This window comes from Rattus rattus, chromosome 17 (genome assembly GCF_011064425.1).
Source record: "Rattus rattus isolate New Zealand chromosome 17, Rrattus_CSIRO_v1, whole genome shotgun sequence".
NCBI lineage: Eukaryota > Metazoa > Chordata > Mammalia > Rodentia > Muridae > Rattus > Rattus rattus.
Window position 1 is genome coordinate 29,591,928 of NC_046170.1, and position 20,256 is coordinate 29,612,183.

The 20,256-nt window shown below is 41.8% G+C and overlaps 1 protein-coding gene across 1 annotated transcript in view; it reads left to right on the forward strand.

Moving 5' to 3' along the window:
• Nucleotides 1-20,256, forward strand: part of Phlpp2 (PH domain and leucine rich repeat protein phosphatase 2) — a 70,123-nt gene that overhangs the window by 12,716 nt on the left and 37,151 nt on the right. The window contains 2 exon segments of the mRNA XM_032888081.1: nt 12,313-12,446; nt 19,070-19,260. Coding sequence (XP_032743972.1) covers nt 12,313-12,446; nt 19,070-19,260 — 325 coding nt within the window.

The following is a 20,256-nucleotide window of genomic DNA, read 5'->3' on the forward strand; positions in this document are numbered from 1 at the left end:
GGGATCAGTTTCGTTCAAACCACCACCGTCTTGTAGTAATTTTGTACTGTGCATCTGAACTCTATTTCAATGTTGAAAGAATTCGTTCTTTAAATGCTTCAGTGTATGTTTCTGTCCTTTTCAGTAGTAAATAGAAACAGAAGTTCAAGCTGTGGATCCAGCCTTATTGAAGTGTGTACATGAAGTAGCTTCTTACACCTCAGAAGTGTGGTAATAATAGTAACACCTTTAGCTGAGCCCAAACTGATGCCTCTTTAAAAGTGTGAACTGAGGTTTACTGTGATTCTTTTTAGGATCTGGATGAAATCCTGAAAAAGTAGATTAGCATTTGAATGTTTTCCCTGTTCCCAAGTTAACTACATTTCCTAAATCCTTTTGTGTAACAAAAGGATCAGAGGGGGTGATCCTTAGGCTCTTCTAAATCTTAATACGAATCTGATCTAATTTTATCAGGTGCAAAGCCTTGACCTAGATTATGGCTGTAGTGATTGATGGTGTTCACTTGTTTAAGCAGATGTCTGATTCATTTATCAGTGTTTGCATTAGAAGATGCCAGGAATATGAAGAAACACACACTCCCACTAGTTGTGTAATTGGTTAAGAATTCAAATGTGATATAGTTTAGTAACGTGAGAATGTAAACTGTAGTTAAAGTGGAAAATTCACCTCTTGTTAGCCCTGTACCTTTGATAATTAATAGTAGAGTAGCTCTTTAAAGATATAATGTATTAGAAAATATTGAAAACAGTGTTGAACTTTGGATGGATATAATGGGTGTGTTTCCATTACTGGAGGAAGACCTTACACATCTGAGGAGGAGACAGAGGCTGTGCCTGGTCCTGAGTAACTCCACGAGCTTATTTGCAAGTCAGTCCTTTAGCACAGTACCCATTTTTTTCTCATTGCTTCTTAACAAGGACTTTGAGGTTGTCTCTTTCCTTTTATGTGAGGAGGATTGATGGTGTGAGAGGGTCCAAAGCCCGGCCCAAGGTCAGGCAGATAATGCTGGGCAATTGATGGGACTGATTCACATTCAAGGACTTCCTTCTGAGTAAAGATCTCCGAGGGGAGGGGTTGGCAAAGCAGCTCTTACTCAGTTTCACTGCCTCCTCACGCCTGCTTCCAGACCCATAAGGTCTCTTACTCAGGTGTTAGCTCCGTTTAGTTTTCTTTTATCTGACAGGAGTAGGTCCTTCTTCAGAGGAGCGCTCCGTGAGGGAGTTAGTAACTGCTGAGCCCTGTGGTTTCTGAAAAACTTCCCTGCTGACTGCTGAAGTGTTCTGTGTGCTTATGGAAGAAGTGTTGGAAAACGAAAGCATGTTCACTATGTATCTTATATAGATTACCTCATTAAATCCAGAGAATCTTGTGAAGTAAATGGTTTCCATTGTATAGGCATAGTAAGTGATATTTAAGAGGGAATATCCTGACCTAAGAGTAATCAGCTAGAAAGAGCGTAAGCTCTGGCATATTAATACCAGACCTATCCTCACAACCTATATTGGTAACTTTTTTCACTAGAGATTTCACAAGTATACACACACCTTTTAATAATTATATATTTGAGCTCATATCATATATTCATTTTATATCCTTATAATTCTCTTAACATAAGATCATCTTAACTTTATTGGTATTAAAAATTTGACTTTAGATACCAGTTTTAATAGTAACAGATTATTCTATCTTATAAGTATACTATAAGTTGTTTAAATATTGTGTGATGATTCAGCATGTAAAGGCACTTGTCAAGTAGGACAGGTTGGATCCCTGGGATTCACATAGTGAATGTGTGCACATAGTGTGTGTATGTGTATATATACACACTAGATAGAAAACTTTTTTCTTTTTGAGAGCAAAGCTAGGTGTGTTGATATACACCTGTCATCCCAGTACTTGGGAGGTGGAGACAGGAAGGTAAGCGTTCCTGGTCATCTCTCAGCTACATTTGATGTTTGAGGCCAGCCTAGACTACCTGAAACCTCATCTCCAAAATTGAAAAAATAATTGAGACCTAATATACTTAGGTTGGATTATAGAATGAAAAAGTATGGTCCAAATCCTGTCCCTGACAACTTACCATGCAAGTTCATAATGTTATGTGCCTTATGGATTTGGGGAATGGAAAGTATTTTCATTGTTTATCATAGGATTAAATCCACTGTATCTGATATGAAAAGTAACGAGTTACTACTAGTAAGTAACACTTATTAAACTGTCCACCTAGGAACCTTCTTAAGGTATAGATTCTGGCTGTGGTGGTAATACACACCTTTAATCCTAGCACTTGGGAGGCAGAGGCAGGTGGATTTCTATGAGTTGGAGGCTAGCCTGGTCTTCAGATTGAGTTCCAGGCTAGCCAAAGCTACAAAGAGAAACCTGTCTTGAAAATTCTAAATAAATAAATAAATAAATAAATAAATGAATGAATGAATTGATGAATGAATGAATGAATGCAGATTCTGAATCAGAAGATTACAATAGCCTGAGATCATATTTCTGATTTGTCTCATTGGTTGGCTTTTGTCAGATGGAGTTTTGCTATGTAGCCCTGCTTGACCAGGTATTTTCTGTGTAGCTCATTGTGGCTTTGAACTCACAGCAGTCCTCCTGCTTCAACCTTGTCTTCTGAGTGCTGGGATTACAGACATTCATCACAATACCTGACTTTTGAGATAGTAGCTTCTATGTGATTCATGGCACTTTAAGTATCAGTGTAGTAAAGCGCTTAGTATGTTGTCTGGTACCACCTAACAAGTCTTCATACATCCCACCTCACCCAGGGCCATGTGTGTGGTGAGCATGTGCTCAGTCACTGAGCTGTTTTCCCAGCCTTAGATCATTCAGCTCTTAAACAGAGTACTGTGCCAGCTAAACCACTGCATGTAATCCTGGCTAGGTCCTGGGAATCTAAATTATTCTAATTCCTCTAAGTTAAATCTAATTTCTCTAAATTATTCCTTTTTTTCTTTCCTTTTAAGTTCTATTCATTCATTAATTTCTTTCTTTTACTATTTTCTTTTTCCAATCAGGGGTTTATGAGGTGGTTTGAATAAGAATGGCCCCACCAGCTAATGTGTTTGGATGCTTAGTCACCAGAGAGTGACCCTGTTTGAAAGGATTAGAAGGATTAAGAGGTGTGTCTTGGGAGGGGGCTTTGAAGTTACAAAAGCACTTGCCAAGCCCAGAGTCTCTCTGTTTAAGGATCAGACTGTAGCTCTCAGCTACTGCTCTATACCTGCCTGCATGCCACCTTGTGACCCACCATGATAATGGACTAAACTTCTGAAATTATAAGCCAGCTCCCAACTAAATGCTTTTTTAAGAGCTTCCTTGGTCATAGTGTCTCTGCACAGCAAAAGAACAATGAGTAATACAGCTTGTGACTCTGTTATACTAGAAAGGTCACAAACTTATGGAATTGTAGCACTTGAAGGAACCTTTGGGAGATCATCTACTAGGGAAGTAAACAAGTGTGCACAGCCCAGCAGCACCCTCAAATCCATTGTGTGTTGGGGCAGGGATTCCTGGTTGTGTTCAACTGCTGGGATGTTATCCAGCTTTGAGGCAAGAGAAAGAAAAGCTTAGAATCTCAGATTTGTGGCACAGCAAATCATCCTGCCTCCAAAGCCAGAAACTCCCCACTGGGAGTCACTGAGACCACTTATTTCCTTTTGTTTTACAAATGTGGAAGAGGCCCAGAGAATTGGTTGGATCCTGTTCCTGTTGTTGATTGATGGCAAAGTTGCATTTGGGAAAAAGTATTTCCATCTCAGTCTATTCTTTACCTTAGCTGCTTGGCCTTGTCTTTTTCTGTTGAGCTGTTTAAGTAGCAGATGACTCATCAGTGAAGCTTATTGTCATCATTCTCTTCAGGCTGAAAAGTTGTAATCAGATCATACCTAATAAAAACAGATTGACCTTTGACTCACTGTCATATATCTGCTTTTGTTCTTAGTGACCAAAATGACTAAGATGTCAAGTGTTTAATAGCCATCTTTCAAGGGAAACTCTGAGAGATGATAGGCTGTTTATAGCAGAAGATAACTATACTGGAGGGGTTTGGACTCCTGAGTTCTCATCTGTCTGTCACTGCTGCGTGACTTCTTACAAGTCATCACAATTGTTTTATATAGATGGATACACACCTATAGACACGCACGTGTCCATACCATTCATTTCCTTTCTCTGCTCAGTGCAGTGCTGAGGGTCAAACTTAAGGATTTGTAGATTAAGTTCTCAAGTGAGCTAAATTTTCATCCCTTTTTACCGTATTTTGAAGTAGAATGAAATTTCTTGTTTCTGGATCTATACCAGATTGTTACTGAAAGAAGGCAAGGAGATTTGTGTTTTCTTCTCATTTCAGCACTCTGTTTTTGAGATCATGTCTCATGTAGCCCAGCCTGTTCTTTTTTTTTTTTTTTTTTTTTTTGTTCTTTTTTTTCGGAGCTGGGGACCGAACCCAGGGCCTTGCGCTTCCTAGGTAAGTGCTCTACCACTGAGCTAAATCCCCAGCCAGCCCAGCCTGTTCTTGAACTTGCTATGTAGCCAAGAATGACCTGGCCCAGGAATATCACCCGTCTTTAACTGCCTCCTGCCTTTACCTCCCACATGCTGTGCTTACAAGCATGTGCCACCACACCTGGCTTTAGTACTCTTTTAAGACTTTAAAAGAAATAATGTGTTAGACTGGAGAGAGCTCAGTGTCCTGTACTGGAATAGTAACCAGGTGAAGTACAAGCGTGCAGACCTGAGTTAGAGCCCCTGGATTCTGAGTGCTGCATCTGTGGGGCCCTAGGACCGCTGACCAGCTGTGCTAGGCTAGGCTACCGGTGCGTCTCGCTGCTTACACTGTCTCGGTGAAACAGTACCCAAGGTCGTCCTCTGGCCACAGTATACATGCATTCATGTGAACATATAGTCACATTCATGCTATACATGAATGTGCTACATAGTACACATGAATATGCACTGTGTTATATATTGTAAAATCAATACGAATAACTTATTTTTAAACTTTCTTTTGTATTTCTTTCTTTCTTTTGTATTTTGATACTTATAAAATCAGTATGCATTTTACAGTCAATGGCAGGTGATAGTTTAATTGGCAGTGATTTTTCTCTTGTAATGTTCTGACACCGTCTCATTCACAGCAGTGTTCTTAATGTGCCAGGGTTAATGATGACTTGAGAAATTAAGGGCTTGGTCCCTGTTAGGTGGGTAATGGGAGAGTCGCAATATGTGAAATCCCTTAAATTTACTCACATTGAAACACATTGTCCAGTTTTACAAGTAAAAAAAGGTTAGTAAAAAAATCACATAGTAAAATATCAGTATATATTTTGGTTCAGATTTTAAATTATATTTAATAAAAGAAGAAAGAGCTGGGGAGATGGCTTGGTGGATATCACCATCTGATTCCCAGGACCCACATGGTGGAAGGAGAAAACGGACTCCTGAAAGTTGTCCTCTGACTTCTTTATGTGTACTGTGTGTGCGCAGTTCTCCATACCCCATGCACAGACACAAACTAAATAAATGTAATAAAAATTAAAAGAAAAAACAAAAAGGGTGGGGAAGGCGTACAGGATTAAGATACATCTATACATATATGAAATTGTAAAAGAATAAATGAAAGGTACAAAAGAAAAAGGGTGCCTAGACCATCTGCATGTCTGAATAACTAGATACAAGTTGGAAGTCCCCAAGAGCTGCTCAGTTCACAGTTTCCTGGAAGACTTGGAAGAAGGGAGGAAGTCTTGTAGGCAGAATTAGGGTTTGGGTATAAAGGATGCGAATCAGAGCTGCACCAGAAGAGAAGCAGGGCGAGCGAGATCTGGGCGAATCTCCATCTCTGTGTTTCACCAAGCAGGAAGCTTTCCTGCGCTTACACAGAGCCTTTATTGGTGCTTAGGATAAAAGTCCATGTCCATAGTGTCTCAGTTAGGGTCTTACTGCTGTGAGCAGACACCATGACCAAGGCAAGTCTTAAAAGGACAACATTTAATTGGGGCTGCCTTACAGGTTCAGAGGTTCAGTCCAGTATCATCAAGGTGGGAGCATGACAGCATCCAGGCAGGCATGGAGCAGGAGGAACTGAGAATTCTACATCTTCATCTGAAGGCTGCTAGTGGAATACTGGCTTCCAGACAGCTATGACAAGGGTATTAAAGCCCACTCCCACAGTGACACACCTACTCCAAGAAGGCCACACCTCCCAACAGTGCTACTCCATGGGCCAAGCCAGCCCCTTTGACTCACAGCCCAGGGCAAGTTGGCCTAGAATTCCAAGACTTTAATCACGTGGTCACTTGTTTTGGTGACAGAGTTCTATCCTGAGTCTCTTTTTCAGCATAAATAACCTAAGAGGCCTGTGAATAACAAAGACTGTCCTTGGTGTTTACCTCCTAGTGACCAAGGACCAAGGCCAACTGTGTTCTGTCATACTGCTGTGGTGCATTAAAAAATAGTGTCTTTCAAGGGGTGGTATAGTAAATGTAATAAGATACAGGCATTTAAGACAACCTTCTAGGGGCTATGGAATGAATGACATATGAAGTGCTTTGAGCTGTTTTCTGCATAAATTATATTAGCAAAATAAAACAATACAGTTTTTCCTAAGAAAAAAGTAGATTGGTTTTGTAATGGAACAGACACAAGTTCAAATGGGCTATTATTGTGTTCTGGTTATGATACTCTGAACGTCAGTTTTCGTATTTCTGAAATAGGCATTGCTCTGTAATACTTTGTGTAATACCAGACATACCTTCAGCACAGCATGTGGTAAAAGTTATTCTTACTGCTATTGGAATTATTCTCTGTATTACCAACTGATATTTGCGGATTGTATTGTCAAAGGTGACTGGAATAGAATGGTAATCTGAATTCAGTGTAGAGAACAGTGCAGTGCTGTGCTTTATCAGGGAGGGCCTGTAGTGTTTGTGTTAGGTCTTACAGGGCCTTTCACAGTGTGTGCTTTTGCTTCCCACTGATAACAAGGCTGTGTATTTGTTTGCTGTTTTTGAAACAGGTTCTCACTGTGTGTGTATTCCAGGCTCGCTTGGAACCCATGAAGCTCTTGCCTTTACCTGGATTATCAAACTTGTGCTAGGATCGTAGATGGGATTATAGATTGCAACAGTCTCGGTAGAAGTCATTTTGGGAGGGGGAGGGAGTGGTGCTGGGGTTGAACCCAAGGCTTCTCTCCTGCTAAGCAAGTGCTCTGCCATTGAGCCACATGTGTAACGCCTGAAGGAACTCGTGGAAGATGTGCTTACTGAAGTTTTAACTAGAGCACTGCTTAGAGACTAAATGCACAACACTGTTGGCCAGGGCACATAATCTACTGTCAGGACCTTGTCGCCTGTCTTGCTAGCTGATGTGTGGGACCTTCAAATGTATGCATATTGAAATTCACAGCATGGGTCCTTTCACTGTCTTTTTGTTTTTTGGAACAAATAGCTAGTTACCAGTCTGTTAAACTTTTAAAATTTTGGATCAAAAAATTGAGCTGTAAACATATCACCTCCTTTCCTTTCCCCATGTTCTCTGCTCTTTAAAGCAAATGAATTTAGTGAATAAATTGAATTAATCTTTCACTATACTTGATCTTATACTTCCTGAGATATCCTTATTTACTAATTTACGTTACATTAATAAGAACGAGCATGGGGCTGGAGAGATGGCTCAGTGGTTAAGAGCACTGGCTGCTCTTCCAGAGGTCCTGAGTTCAAATCCCAGCAACCACATGGTGGCTCACAACCATCTGTAATGGGATCTGATGCCCTCTCCTGGTGTCTGAAGACAGCAACAGTGTACTTATATATAATAAATAAATCTTTAGAGCAGATGTGGAGGTTCTCTTAATTTTTTCATGCAACCAGGAATAATATATAAAGACGGTTTCCCAAGTGTGCATAGCCTTTAAAAGGCCTGGTAATTTGATCATGCAAAATACATGAGAATTAGGATGTAAGCCAGTGGCTCAGTGGTAAAGGTGCTTGCCCACAAGCTTGCCAACCTGTATTTTGAGTCCTGGATCCAGTGGTGTAAGGAGATAGCCAGACGCTTCCTGAAAGTTGTCCTCAGACTTCTGAAAAAACACCAGCACCCCCCTCAAAATGAAATGAATTAATTATGACTATGAGATCATCCTATGAAATTTTGGTATTGAAATACACTGAACTCTAAATCCTGAAGGGAGTGTAGTTAAGATGGGATTTACATTTATTTGGAGGATGGTTTAGCTTAGATACTTCAATTTAAGTTGTGAAAGAATGATTCTGGTCATACAGCCCAAGCTGACTTCTACAGGTACCTCTTATTCCTCCGATAAGTGATGTTCTCACTTTTGAGCTTCTCAGTGTAATAAGATTCTCCATATCATTTAGATCTCCATCTCAGATCTACCAATGTGAATTCCTCCTGTGCCTGGTCTCATTCAGAGGGGCAGTGTAGAGCACATCTGATCCTTTTAATGGGTTGTTATAAGTTCTCCTTAAACACTTTCTAGAATTCATTTCTCTATTATATGTGCTGTGCGTGTTCAAACTTTTTTGTACCATAGTGCACATTCCCTGGTCTGTCACAGTAGCCTGTACTGAAAATCCCAGCTGTTGGGAGATGTAAACAGCAGGACCACTGCAAGACTGAGGTGAATCTGGACTACATAGTGTGAGTACCAGGGCAGCCAGCGCTACATAGCTGGGCCTTTTCTCAGAAAACTGTACTGTGTAAGTAAGTAATGATAAAATGTTTAATACTTCTGTGTCTTTATGTGCTGTATGTTCTCCTCTGGCCCCCTTTTTAGTAGTAGCAGCAGCAGCAGCAACAACAACTGGAAACTGGAAGATATATTGAGCTGGACATGTGTGATGGTTTGTTTATGCTTGGCCCAAAGAGTGGCACTACTAGAAGGTGTGGCCTTGTTGGAGTAGGAGTGTCATTGTGGGTGTGGGCTTTAAGACCCTCATCCTAGCTGCCTGGAAGCCAGTCTTCCACTAGCAGCCTTTAGATGAAGATGGAGAGCTCTCAGCTTCTCCTGCTCCATGCCTGCCTGGACGCTGCCCTGCTCCCACCTTGATGATGCTGGACTGAACCTCTGAACCTGTAAGCCAGCCCCAGTTAAATGTTGTCCTGATAAGAGTTGCCTTGGTCATGGTGTCTGTTCACAGCTGTAAAACCCTAACTAAGACACCACGGTAGGACATATTTAGAATTATACTACTTTAGAGGCTAAGGCACAATTGTCAGGAGTTCTATGCCAGCATGGGTTATAACAGCTAGCACAACAAAAGACTAAGCAGAGAAGGAGGAAGGCAAGCCCAGGTGTTGGTTTATTTTTGGTGTGCTTTGTACAGCAGTGTGCGATCTTCTGTTTGGTTCTTATTTCGATGCAGGTGTTTGTGTGCAGCTTTTGTAGTGATTGCTGTTTTCATTATACTCTTCCCTTAAATCCTGTTGCTTCAGTGTTCTGTAGTTACTCGAATATAGACTAACCTTTATTGTGTCTTTACAGAGAATTATCTTATATTTCTTCTTCATTTGTTGTTGTATTAGTTTTATTTTATTTTTTTGAATCAAGGTGTTACTTTGTAGTCTTGGCTGTCTTGGAACTCTCTATGTAGACCAGGTTAGCCTTGAACTCACAGAGATCTCCTTGTCTCTGCCTCCCAAGAGCTGGGACTAAAGGTGTACACACTATATCTTGCTGTCTGAGTCAGGGTTTCTATTTCTGTAAAGAGACACCATGACCATAGCAACTTTTATAAGAGAACATTTAATGGAGGCTGGCTCACAGTTCAGAGGCTAGTCCATCGTCATCATGGCGGGTGGGGAGCGTGGTGGCCTGCAGGCAGACGTGGTGCTGGAGATACACCTCACAGTTCTGGATCCGGATCGGCAGCTAACAGGAAGTGCGGGTGAGCCACTGGGCCTGGCTTGAGCTTATGAAACCCTAAGGCTTATTCCCAGTGATGCACTTCCTCCAGCAAGACCATACCTACTCAAAGAAGGCCACACCTCCCGTTAGTGCCACTCCCTAGAGCCTGTGGGGGCCATTTTCATTTCAAACCACCATACTGGCTTTCATATTTTTTTTAATTAAGTAATTCCCAAATGTTCTTTAAGACCTTTTGAAGGTACATGGGCTTTGATGTAGTGCTTGTTTATTGGTTGTTTTACGTTGAAGAGATGCTTTGTTCTTATTCTAATTTAATATATTATCAATTGTGTGTATGTGTGTGTGTGTGTGTGTGTGTGTGTGTGTGTGTGTGTGTGTGTGTGTGTGTGTGGGGGCACATGTATGCTAGTGTGGGGGGTGTAGGGATCAGAGGACACTTGTGGGAGCTGTTTCTTTTACCCTGTGAGTCCCGAGAGTCCCGGCAGGTGATCAGGTTTGGTGGCAGATACCTTGTTACCTATTGAACCACATTACTGACCTCAGTCCTAAATTGTTTTTGAATTACAGTTGCCAGTATGTTAGGGGACACATCACATGTAAGAGTTGGCTAAGCACTTTCACATGCTCTATAGTTCTTGTAAGGAAGCAGGGAGTCTTAGTAGCAGCTCCATGGATTGAATTTTCATTCTCTTTATACTGGTAAGGAATTTAATACAGGAAGGTTAAATAACCAGGGCAGACAGATGATAAATGGTAGAACTGAGTCTCTAGCTAGACATTTATTACTGTTTGCTTTTTGATAAAAGGAATTAGCCGAGGACCTGTCTGAACCTGTAAACTCCACAAGTTTTTATATTTTCAGAGTATCTTAAATCTGATTTAAAGTGCAGAATCACCTAGCTTTTAGTCTAGGCTTTGTAGTGAAAACATTTTTTAGGGGGAAGGGTTACAGTGGTGTTCATTCCTAGGTGTTTTGAAAATATCTTTGTAAAGTCCGAGGAGACACATGGTACCTGGAGTGGAGTAGCAAACACAGGCTACATGTGTGTGTGTGTGTGTGTGTGTGTGTGTGTGTGTGTGTGTGTGTGTGTAGCTTGTTTGAAATTAGTTATGGATGAAGTATAACTTATATTACACATTTTTGTTTTTGTTATTTCTGTCTTTAAATTTAGATCAGCATATTCAGAGGACCCCAGGAGCCCTCTGAGAGTTTTTTCCCGACCCCGGGACTTTCTAATCCTCCTGCCTGAGCATAGCAGGAATTTCTGAGGCACAGCTAGCGTTGCTTCTGAGAGTCTTTCGAGCGCTGTGGTGTGTGAGGTTAAAACACTCTGCAAGATGTATTTATTTTCCTTTCCCTTTGCAGTCCCTTGTAAGGGTGTAGGAATGTTTTCCAGATCCTACACAGCAGACTGCCTCACCAGGGACTAGAGGAGGAGACAGGCGTTTCAGCTGGTGCTGTTAAACTGTCTGTTAAATAAAAAAAAGGGGTTGGGGGGATTTAGCTCAGTGGTAGAGCGCTTGTCTAGCAAGCGCAAGGCCCTGGGTTCGGTCCCCAGCTCCGAAAAAAAAGAAAAGAAAAAAAAAAAAAAAGAGAGATCAGGCATAGTGACATTTACCTATAATCCTAGTAGCATTTGGAGGTAAAGGCAGAAGAATCAGGAGTTTAAAGTCTTCCTCAGCTGCATACTGAGTTCTAGGCCAGCCTAGCTTACATGAGAGACCCTTGCTCAAAAAAACAAAAACTGAAAAAACAAATTCACAAAAATGAAAAACAATGAGTGTCACTTTTTAAACTAAACTTTAATTTTGAATTTTGTAATTGTTCTAAGATAAATCAATCTTTGGAAATTCTTAATTTTAATTTCTAATTCATTTAGATCAGTGAATAGAATATCTGTAAACAGACGCTTCTTGTGGTCCTCACAGTGTTGAAAGGAACCCTAAGACTCATGAAGACTACTGGCTTGGATTAGTTGTGGGATATTAAAACAGGTCTTGGGCAAGAGTGCTTACTCTACAAGCTGAATACCTGGGTTCCCAATCCCACTACCCATGGTAAGCTGAGTATGTCTGCCTGTGCCTATGGCCCCAGCATTGGAAGGCGGAGGCAGGAGGATCACAGAGCTTGCTGACCAGCCAGTCTGTCTCTGAGGCAAGTCAGTGAGATAAGACACCTGACATCATCTATTGTCTGCCGTGCACCTTCACACTCATGTCATGTGACAGCACTCCTGCTAGAGCATGCATGTGCCCACAGACATGCGCGCGTATACACACACACACACACACACACACACAGAGTTTTATTTTACCTGGGAATAAAAGATGAAGAAGGAATCTAGAGTTGGGAAAGATAAGCACTTTTTATTTAAACTTACCGTGTATTATGTTTTGAATTGTGTAAGCAGGAGACTGGAGCCCACTGAACGGCCTCTCCAGATTGTTTACGATTACTTATCCAGGCTGGGGTTTGAAGATCCCGTGCGCATACAGGAGGAGGCTACGAACCCTGATCTCAGCTGTATGATTCGATTTTATGGTGGTAAGAATTTATCAGTAGCTTTGTGAATATGTCAACTACTTTTAAATTGATTTGTTTCTTCACTTTTTGTTTGCTAAGAGTATTTGATATAAAAAGCTATTTTTAAGTCAGTTAAATGAAACTAAACACAAATAAGTGTAAGAAAAGGGGAGTAAAGGAGGATTTTTAAAAAAAATTAGCAAAATACCAGTAAAAATATTTTCTATTTAAATGTTTGTTTTTTCCCCAAACTTACAATTATTTTTATATCTTTGCCAAATTAGCTTTATTTACACTTTTTTTAGGATTTATTTTTGTTAGTCTCGAGGTGGTAGCTGGCACATGCCTTTAATCCCAACACTTGGGAGGCAGAGACTCACAGATCTCTGAGTTTGAGGCCAGCCTGGTCTACAGCATCAGTTCCAAGTCAGCCAGGACTACACAGCGAAACCTTGCCTCAGGGGAAAAGAAAGTATGTGTGTTGCTCTTAGAAACCAGAAAAGATGTTGAATGGGCGATTCTATTTTCTACAAACTAAGGTGGTGCATATTCCTTTCAGATACAAAAAAATGGAAGGTACAAAATGTATGTAGGGTAGGAATTAATACATTTAGGTACATATTCTTAAGAGACATGAGAGTGGGTGCATGTGTGCGTGCATGCCAGGAGAATAAAATGCAGATATAAATCTTTGGTGGTTTGTGGAGGGAGAATAGTTGATAGTCAAATTGGAGAAAAGGTAGGGCCAGTCTGAATTCATCTGTTGCTATAAATCTTGCTTTTAAAAACCCAAGCTGAGGACTGCAGAAATGGCTCAGAGGCATGTGCTGTTCTTGTAGAGGACCTGACTTCAGTTTGCAGCACACATGTACAGTGGTTGGGTCAAAACAACCATAGGTGACTCCTTCTTCAGGCCCCTGGGGGCCCAGTTCTCAAAAGCACATACCCAGATACATATACTCAGATACACATAACTAAATTAGTAAAACAAATACGAAAACCCCCAAGGTGAAATGACTGCATGCTCCTTACTTGACTGTTATTGAACTGGGTTCTTTATGTGGTCAGTGTTCTCATTCCAGAATGGAAGCTGGACTTTAAAATACTTTGGGATTTCTTTTACATATAAGGATATAACACAGCTGTTGGCTCTGATGCCACCGATTTTCTACCACCACTTGATAAATCATCCTATGACCAGAAGTTTTTTTTAAAGATTTATTTATTATGTATACAGCATCCTGCCTACATATATGCCTCATTACAGAGGGTTGTGAGCCACCACGTAGTTGCTGGGAATTGAACTCAGCACCTCTGGAAGAGCAGACAGAGCTCTTAACCTCTGAGCCATCTCTAGCCCAGACCAGAATGTTAATTTGCCTTTAAGAGAGTAGCCCCAGTGTCACCTGTAAACAAGTTTGCATCTGATGGTGGCCATGGCTACCAGTGCTAGCAGGGGTCTCAGAAGTGCTCTACCAGTGTACATAAGCTAATGGAATTTAATAAAGTCATGTTCAGCAAAGGGAATTTTAAAAGTAATTTAAAAAAATAGGCAATATGTACATTTGATGACCAAACCAAAAAGTCACAAGAGGATAGGTAGGCAATAAGAAGATAGGTAAGTGAATTATCTCTTGGCTATGTAACAAATTGCCTCAAAACACAGTAACATCAAATGTATATTTTGTACGTTTTATGGGTTGGAAATACAAGAACAGTTTTAGGTGGATGGTTCGGGTTTTAGGCACATGTGACAGTTGTCTGGAGCTTGATGATCCCCACATATTTCTCTCCCTGCTTATTTTGCTTATTTTTTTTTAATCTTTTTTTTTTCTTTTTTTCGGAGCTGGGGACTGAACCCAGGGCCTTGCGCTTGCTAGGCAAGTGCTCTACTATTTTGCTTATTTTTATTTTTACATGTATGCTCATCCGCCTACCATCTGCATGCCTGGTACACTTGGAGTCTGTGAGAGTAGGGTTCCTGGTTGAGTTGTCTGAGCAGTAAGTGCTCTTTGCTACTGAGTCAGCTCTCCAACCCAGTCACTGAAAACCTCTTTGTATTACATTTGTGTATGTCTGGATGTGTGCATGCATATACCCATGCACATATACACATATCCAATCCATGGTGTGCATGAGAAGATCGAAGGGCAACTTGTGGGAGAGAGTTCTCTCCTTCCATCCTGTAGGTCCTAGGGATTCAAGTCAGGTTGGCCAGGCTTGGAAGCAGACAGAGATATCTCCCCAGCCTTGAGGATTCACTTTTATTATTGGCTTAATTAAAGGCTGTTGGTTAGAGGCCTTGGTTCACTGGTAGGCTTTCCATGGACTGCTTAACCGGGTCTAAGATATGGCAGTGAGTTTATCCGAGGTGACCCCACATACACTATGCACACACATGCAGGCCTCGGTATCTTTTGGACAAGTTAACATCATTTTTAGCATTTTCTGTTATTGAGGCTGGAGAGATGACTCATCTGTTAAGAATGCTTACTGCTCTTCTAAAGGACCACCGTTAGGTTCCCTGTATCCGTGTCAGGTAAATCAGAACTGTAGCTCCAACTGCAGGGGTCAGATGTCCTCCTCTGACCTCAGGGCGCCTATACTCACTTAGACACACACACATGTGCCTTAGGGTTTTACTGCTGTGAACAGACACCATGACCAAGGCAACTCTTTTTTTTTTTTTTTTTTTTTTTTTTTTGAGTTGGGGACGGACCAAGGCAACTCTTATAATGACAACATGTAATTGGGGCTGGCTTACAGGTTCGAAGGTTCAGTCCATTATCATCAAGGCAGGAACATGGCAGCATCCAGGCAGGGATGATACAGAAGGAGCTGAGAGTTCTACATCTTCATGGGAAGGCTATGAGTAGAATACTGGCTTCCAGGCAGCTAGGGTGAGGGTCTTAAAGCCCACACCCACAGTGATACATCTACTCCAACAAGGCCTCACCTCTTAATAATTCCACTCCCTGGCCCCCATAGGATTAGTTAAACATATGAGTCTATGGGGGACATAACTAATCATAGCATAATAAAAAATTACATTTAGTCCAGCTTCCAAAGTTCCCAATGTCTATAGCAGTCTCAACAGTGTTAAAAGTCCAGAGTTCAAGGTCTCTTCTGAGATTCATTGAATCACTTAACTGTAATCCCCAAAGCAAAACAGGAAACCAGCTGGGCATACTCCAAACTCTGCATCTCCATGTCTGATGTCAAAACAGTCTTCAGATATTCAACTCTGTTTTCATCTTTGTTGACTGCAAAAACTTCTTTCTCCTGGGCTGTTTCCACTCCTGTTAGCATCTTTCCTCAGCAGATAGCCCACGACTCTGGCATCTCAAACATCTTGGGGTCTACAAGGCAACTTCAGTCTTACAGCTTCTTGTTACAATGTCTGGGATCCACATGTGATCTTCTGGGCTTCTCCAAAGAGCTGGTGTCACTTCTCCAGCTGTGCCCTTTCTAGCACTGTAAGCTCAGGTTAATCCACTCCACTGTTACTGCTGTTCTTGGAGGTCATGCCATGGCACTGGCATCTCCAATACACTGAGGTCCTCCACTGCAACTCAGCCTCACCAATAGCCTCTCACAGGCTCTCTTCATGGTTCCAAGCCTCAACTCCTTTGCATGACCCCTTCAGTCCCAGACCATCAACTGCAGCTGAGGCTGCACCTTCACCAATGGCTTTTCATGGCCTCTCACGAAGCCTCAGCTGCTCTTTATGATCTCTTCATGCCTTCAAAACCAGTCCCACCTGGGTCACTCTTAGCAAGTCCATTACCAAGTCTAGCTATGCATCAGTACAGGCAGTGGAATTCGTGAGTGCCACTTCTATACCTTATTCTGTTCCTCAGGGCTCTTTTCCTCTTATGGAGGCCTGGATGACAATAGCCAGAACAGTATTTGAAGTCAGATGTTACAAGTGTAACTGTCGGGGTTGGGGATTTAGCTCAGTGGTAGAGCACTTACCTAGCAAGTGCAAGGCCCTGGGTTCGGTCCTCAGCTCTGGAAAAATAAAAACATATGCAGTCTTCCCCTTGAAAAAAAAAAAAAAAAGAAAAAAAAACAAACTAAAACAAAACAAACAAAAAAAAAAAACCAAAACAAAAACAAAACAAAAAACCAAAAAACAAGTGTAACTGTCGTCCTCACGTTCTGAATAACAGTATTGATCTCTTGCTACCAAGAATGCTTATCTGGACAGAATTAGATGTTATGTTTGAGCCGTTATGTCCTGTTGTGGTAGTTTAAGGTGTACTATTTAGGATATACGCATTAGAAATGACAAATCTAAAGAGAGCAGGAAATGACTGGAGAAAGGGAAGAAGCTGACTTCCTGAGTGTAAGAGGAGGACATTAGTCATATGAGTAGCACTTTTGAGTTATTGTAGGCATACATTGTAAATTTTGACTTCATGTTCCTAAATTGTACAAATAATATGTTACCAATAAGCAGTTTGTTCAGTAGAACTTGAGAGTACTCTGTTTCCTACGTTTCTTTCAGTATCAAGTAACATTGTTCATTTTTTTCATGGGCTGGAGAGATGGCTCCTAGTTAAGAGCACTGGCTGCTCTTCCTGAGTTCAATTCCCAGCACCCACATGGTGGCTCACAACCATCTGTAAGGAGATCCGATGCTCTCTTCTGGTGTGTCTGAAGACACAGCAGTGTACTCAACATACATAAAATAAATTTTAAAATTTTATTTTTTCTCAAAATTGCAAAAAACACTGCCTCAGGTTAATTAGTATGTCTGAAGCTCATTTGTTGAGATGCAGTGGTGCTGGGGCTGAGAGCTGGCTCTGTGGTTAAGAGCAGCTGCTGCCCTTGGAGAGGGTCTGAACCCCAGTACCCACATCGGGCTGGCTCACTGCTGCCTCCAGCTCCAGCTGCAGGAGGCCTGAGGCCTTCAGCTTCTGCAGTGTTTATTCATGCACAGGCACGCGCGCGCATGCACGCACACACGCACACACGCACGCACACACACACACACACACACACACACAATTTAACAAGTCATAAAGTAAATCTTAAAAATGTAGATCTGCTCTCTAGAGAAAACATCCCACTGCATAACACATTACTTTTTTTTTTTTTTTTTTTTTTTTTTTGGAGCTGGGGACCGAACCCAGGGCCTTGCGCTTCCTAGGCAAGCGCCCTACCCCTGAGCTAAATCCTCAACCCCCAACACATTACTTTTATAGTCTGTATTTTTTACTCTTATTTTATGTGCATATTGTATATTTATAGTATTGTGTTCATATTTTACTTTTCAAGAAATCTTGTTTATTACACAAGTAAAATACAAGTATGTCATTGTCTGTATTTAATTTTTTATACTTACTTCTCAAGCTCATTAACTTTTTGATCAATAGCCCCTATTGTCCGTTTATCTCTTCATCTGAAGTGGTGGAGAACTCCTGGTTGGGAATGTCTGGCTGGTAGAGGAAACTTAGAACTACAGGTCTGAGAAAAGCAGACTTCCTAAGGAGAAGAAGTTAGAATGCAGCCAGAGGAGTTAGTGCACAGCGGAAGTGGCCATTCATAAGTTTGCTGTTAACAACCTTCTTGAGAAATGCAGTTGTGAGCCTCTGAAGTGTCTGACCCATTTCTTCATCTTTCATATGCAGAAGAAAGGCTTGGGTACATGTGCTGAGTGGTGCCTGAGGGCGCATGGTCGGTCCGTTCTGTGCTGACCTCTGCCGAGCCGTGTGTACATGTGTGATGCCTGCTGCTTCCTTTGGTTACTGCTCTTGATCGACTGCTTATGTGTTGTGTACAAGCACATTTTCCATAGTGAAATGAGGGGTCAGGACAACCTGTAGCTGTTGGTTCTGACTTTCCGTTGCGGGTTTTCGGGGTTCAGTTTAGGCACTTTTGACAGCTGAGCCCTGCTTGTCTTTGTCTGTGCCTTTACAAAGAGCTTTGCATCCTGGTCTCAGCATTGTGTTTGCTCATTGTACCTCAGTCCCATGGTCATGGAGAGGAGGGCACTTGAACAAGGAGGTGCTGGGCGGCTGGGCTTCTGCTTCTGAGGTGGGAGCAGTTGGTTGAAGGATTAGCCATAGGCTCTTCTGGGAAGAGCCGGAGAGTGGGAGACAGTAGACAGCATTAGAGAACTCTTACATTTTATACTCGTCATGATAGTAATAGTGGCTATCATTTATTTCACACATCTTCTGTAGCCCATTATGCTCAGTACTTCATGTTATTTTACCTTTTTACAAGGTGACCCTGGAAGGTGGGTTAATAACATTCAGGACAACGTAGGATGATAGACTCTTATCCAAACTCTGTGAGCAAAGTAAGCTCAGTGGGACAGGTGATTGCAGGGAGTGTATAACTTGTATTCAGGCTCCAGTGTATCTGAACCCAAAGTCCATGATCTAGACTTTTCGAGAAAGGTGGCTGTTTGGAGGAGGTTTAACAGTGACATCTGAGGTAAAGCCTTATTTCCACTGTATAAGTGCAGTGGTGGGTGTTATTTTAGGACCAAGATCTTATTTTGTAAAACCCATATTGCTTCGTTCCTCATATCTATAAATAGGGCTACTGAATGTTGGCACATGCATTTTCCTTTTCTTTTCCAGTATTATGTTACTTTAATGGTACATTCTGAAATACTGTTTTCTTTTCAGAAAAGCCATGCCAGATGGATCATCTGGACCGAATCCTGCTGTCTGGCATCTATAACGTCCGCAAAGGGAAGACCCAGCTGCACAAATGGGCTGAGCGCCTCGTTGTTCTCTGTGGCACCTGCCTTATTGTCTCCTCAGTGAAGGATTGTCAAACTGGAAAGATGCACATCTTGCCGCTGGTTGGGGGAAAGGTAAGATTTACAAATTTTAAATGTTGCCTTGCTTATTAAGAAATGTCAAGGTGGGGTAGGGAGATTGTCCAGTTGGTGAAGGAGGATCTGGAGGACCTCAATTTGATCTTCAGAATCCCTGTTTAAAAACCAAATGAACAAACAACAACAACAACAACAGATCCAAGTGTGGGTGGCACATGCTTGTTCTCTGAGTTCTGAGCAAGCAGTGACAGTCAGGTCCAGGGGGCTTGTTGCCCTGCCAACCTAGCCTAATGATCAAGCTTCAGGTGAACCAGAGAACCTGTTTCAACAGACAAGGTGTACATGACTCCCCATGTGGTTCTCTGGCCTCCACATGTATACACGTACATGACAGATGAACACACACACACACACACACACACACACACACACACACACACACACACTCACACACACAGAGTGAGAGAGACAGACAGACAGATAGACAGACTGTGTGCTAGGCTGTAGCTCAGTGGCAGTACAATGCTAGCCTAGCATGTTTGAGTCCCTGGGTTTTATCTCCAGCATTTGAGGAAATAAAGGAAAAGAGAATAGAGGAGGGATGGGCAGGGACAGGGACAAGGAGAGAAAGGAAAGGAAGCATCCTGCCTGATTTTCGTAGCTGCCAATAGGAATGTTATGAAGGACAGCATCAGAGACTCTGTTCCCCAAGTGCTGTTGCAGAACTGTGTGCTTCCACACCTAGAACTCGGTGCTGTGGCTGACACCACCAAGGTGCTGTAACCAGGGACTACAAAGAAGCTGCCTTTGGGAACTAGAAGTAGCTGTCAAGACCCCTGCCAAGATAGACTCTTTCGGTGTCTTCCTTTTGACTCTTAGTTTAAAATATACGAGTTGGGCAGGCGGTCATGAACCTCAATTCAACAGCCAGGGAAGTAGGATGTGTCTGCGTCTGACTTGGAAAAGTTCCTTTGCTAGTTAAACAGAGTGACAGATGATCCTGGTAGGTTAGTATTTATAAGACGCAAGACT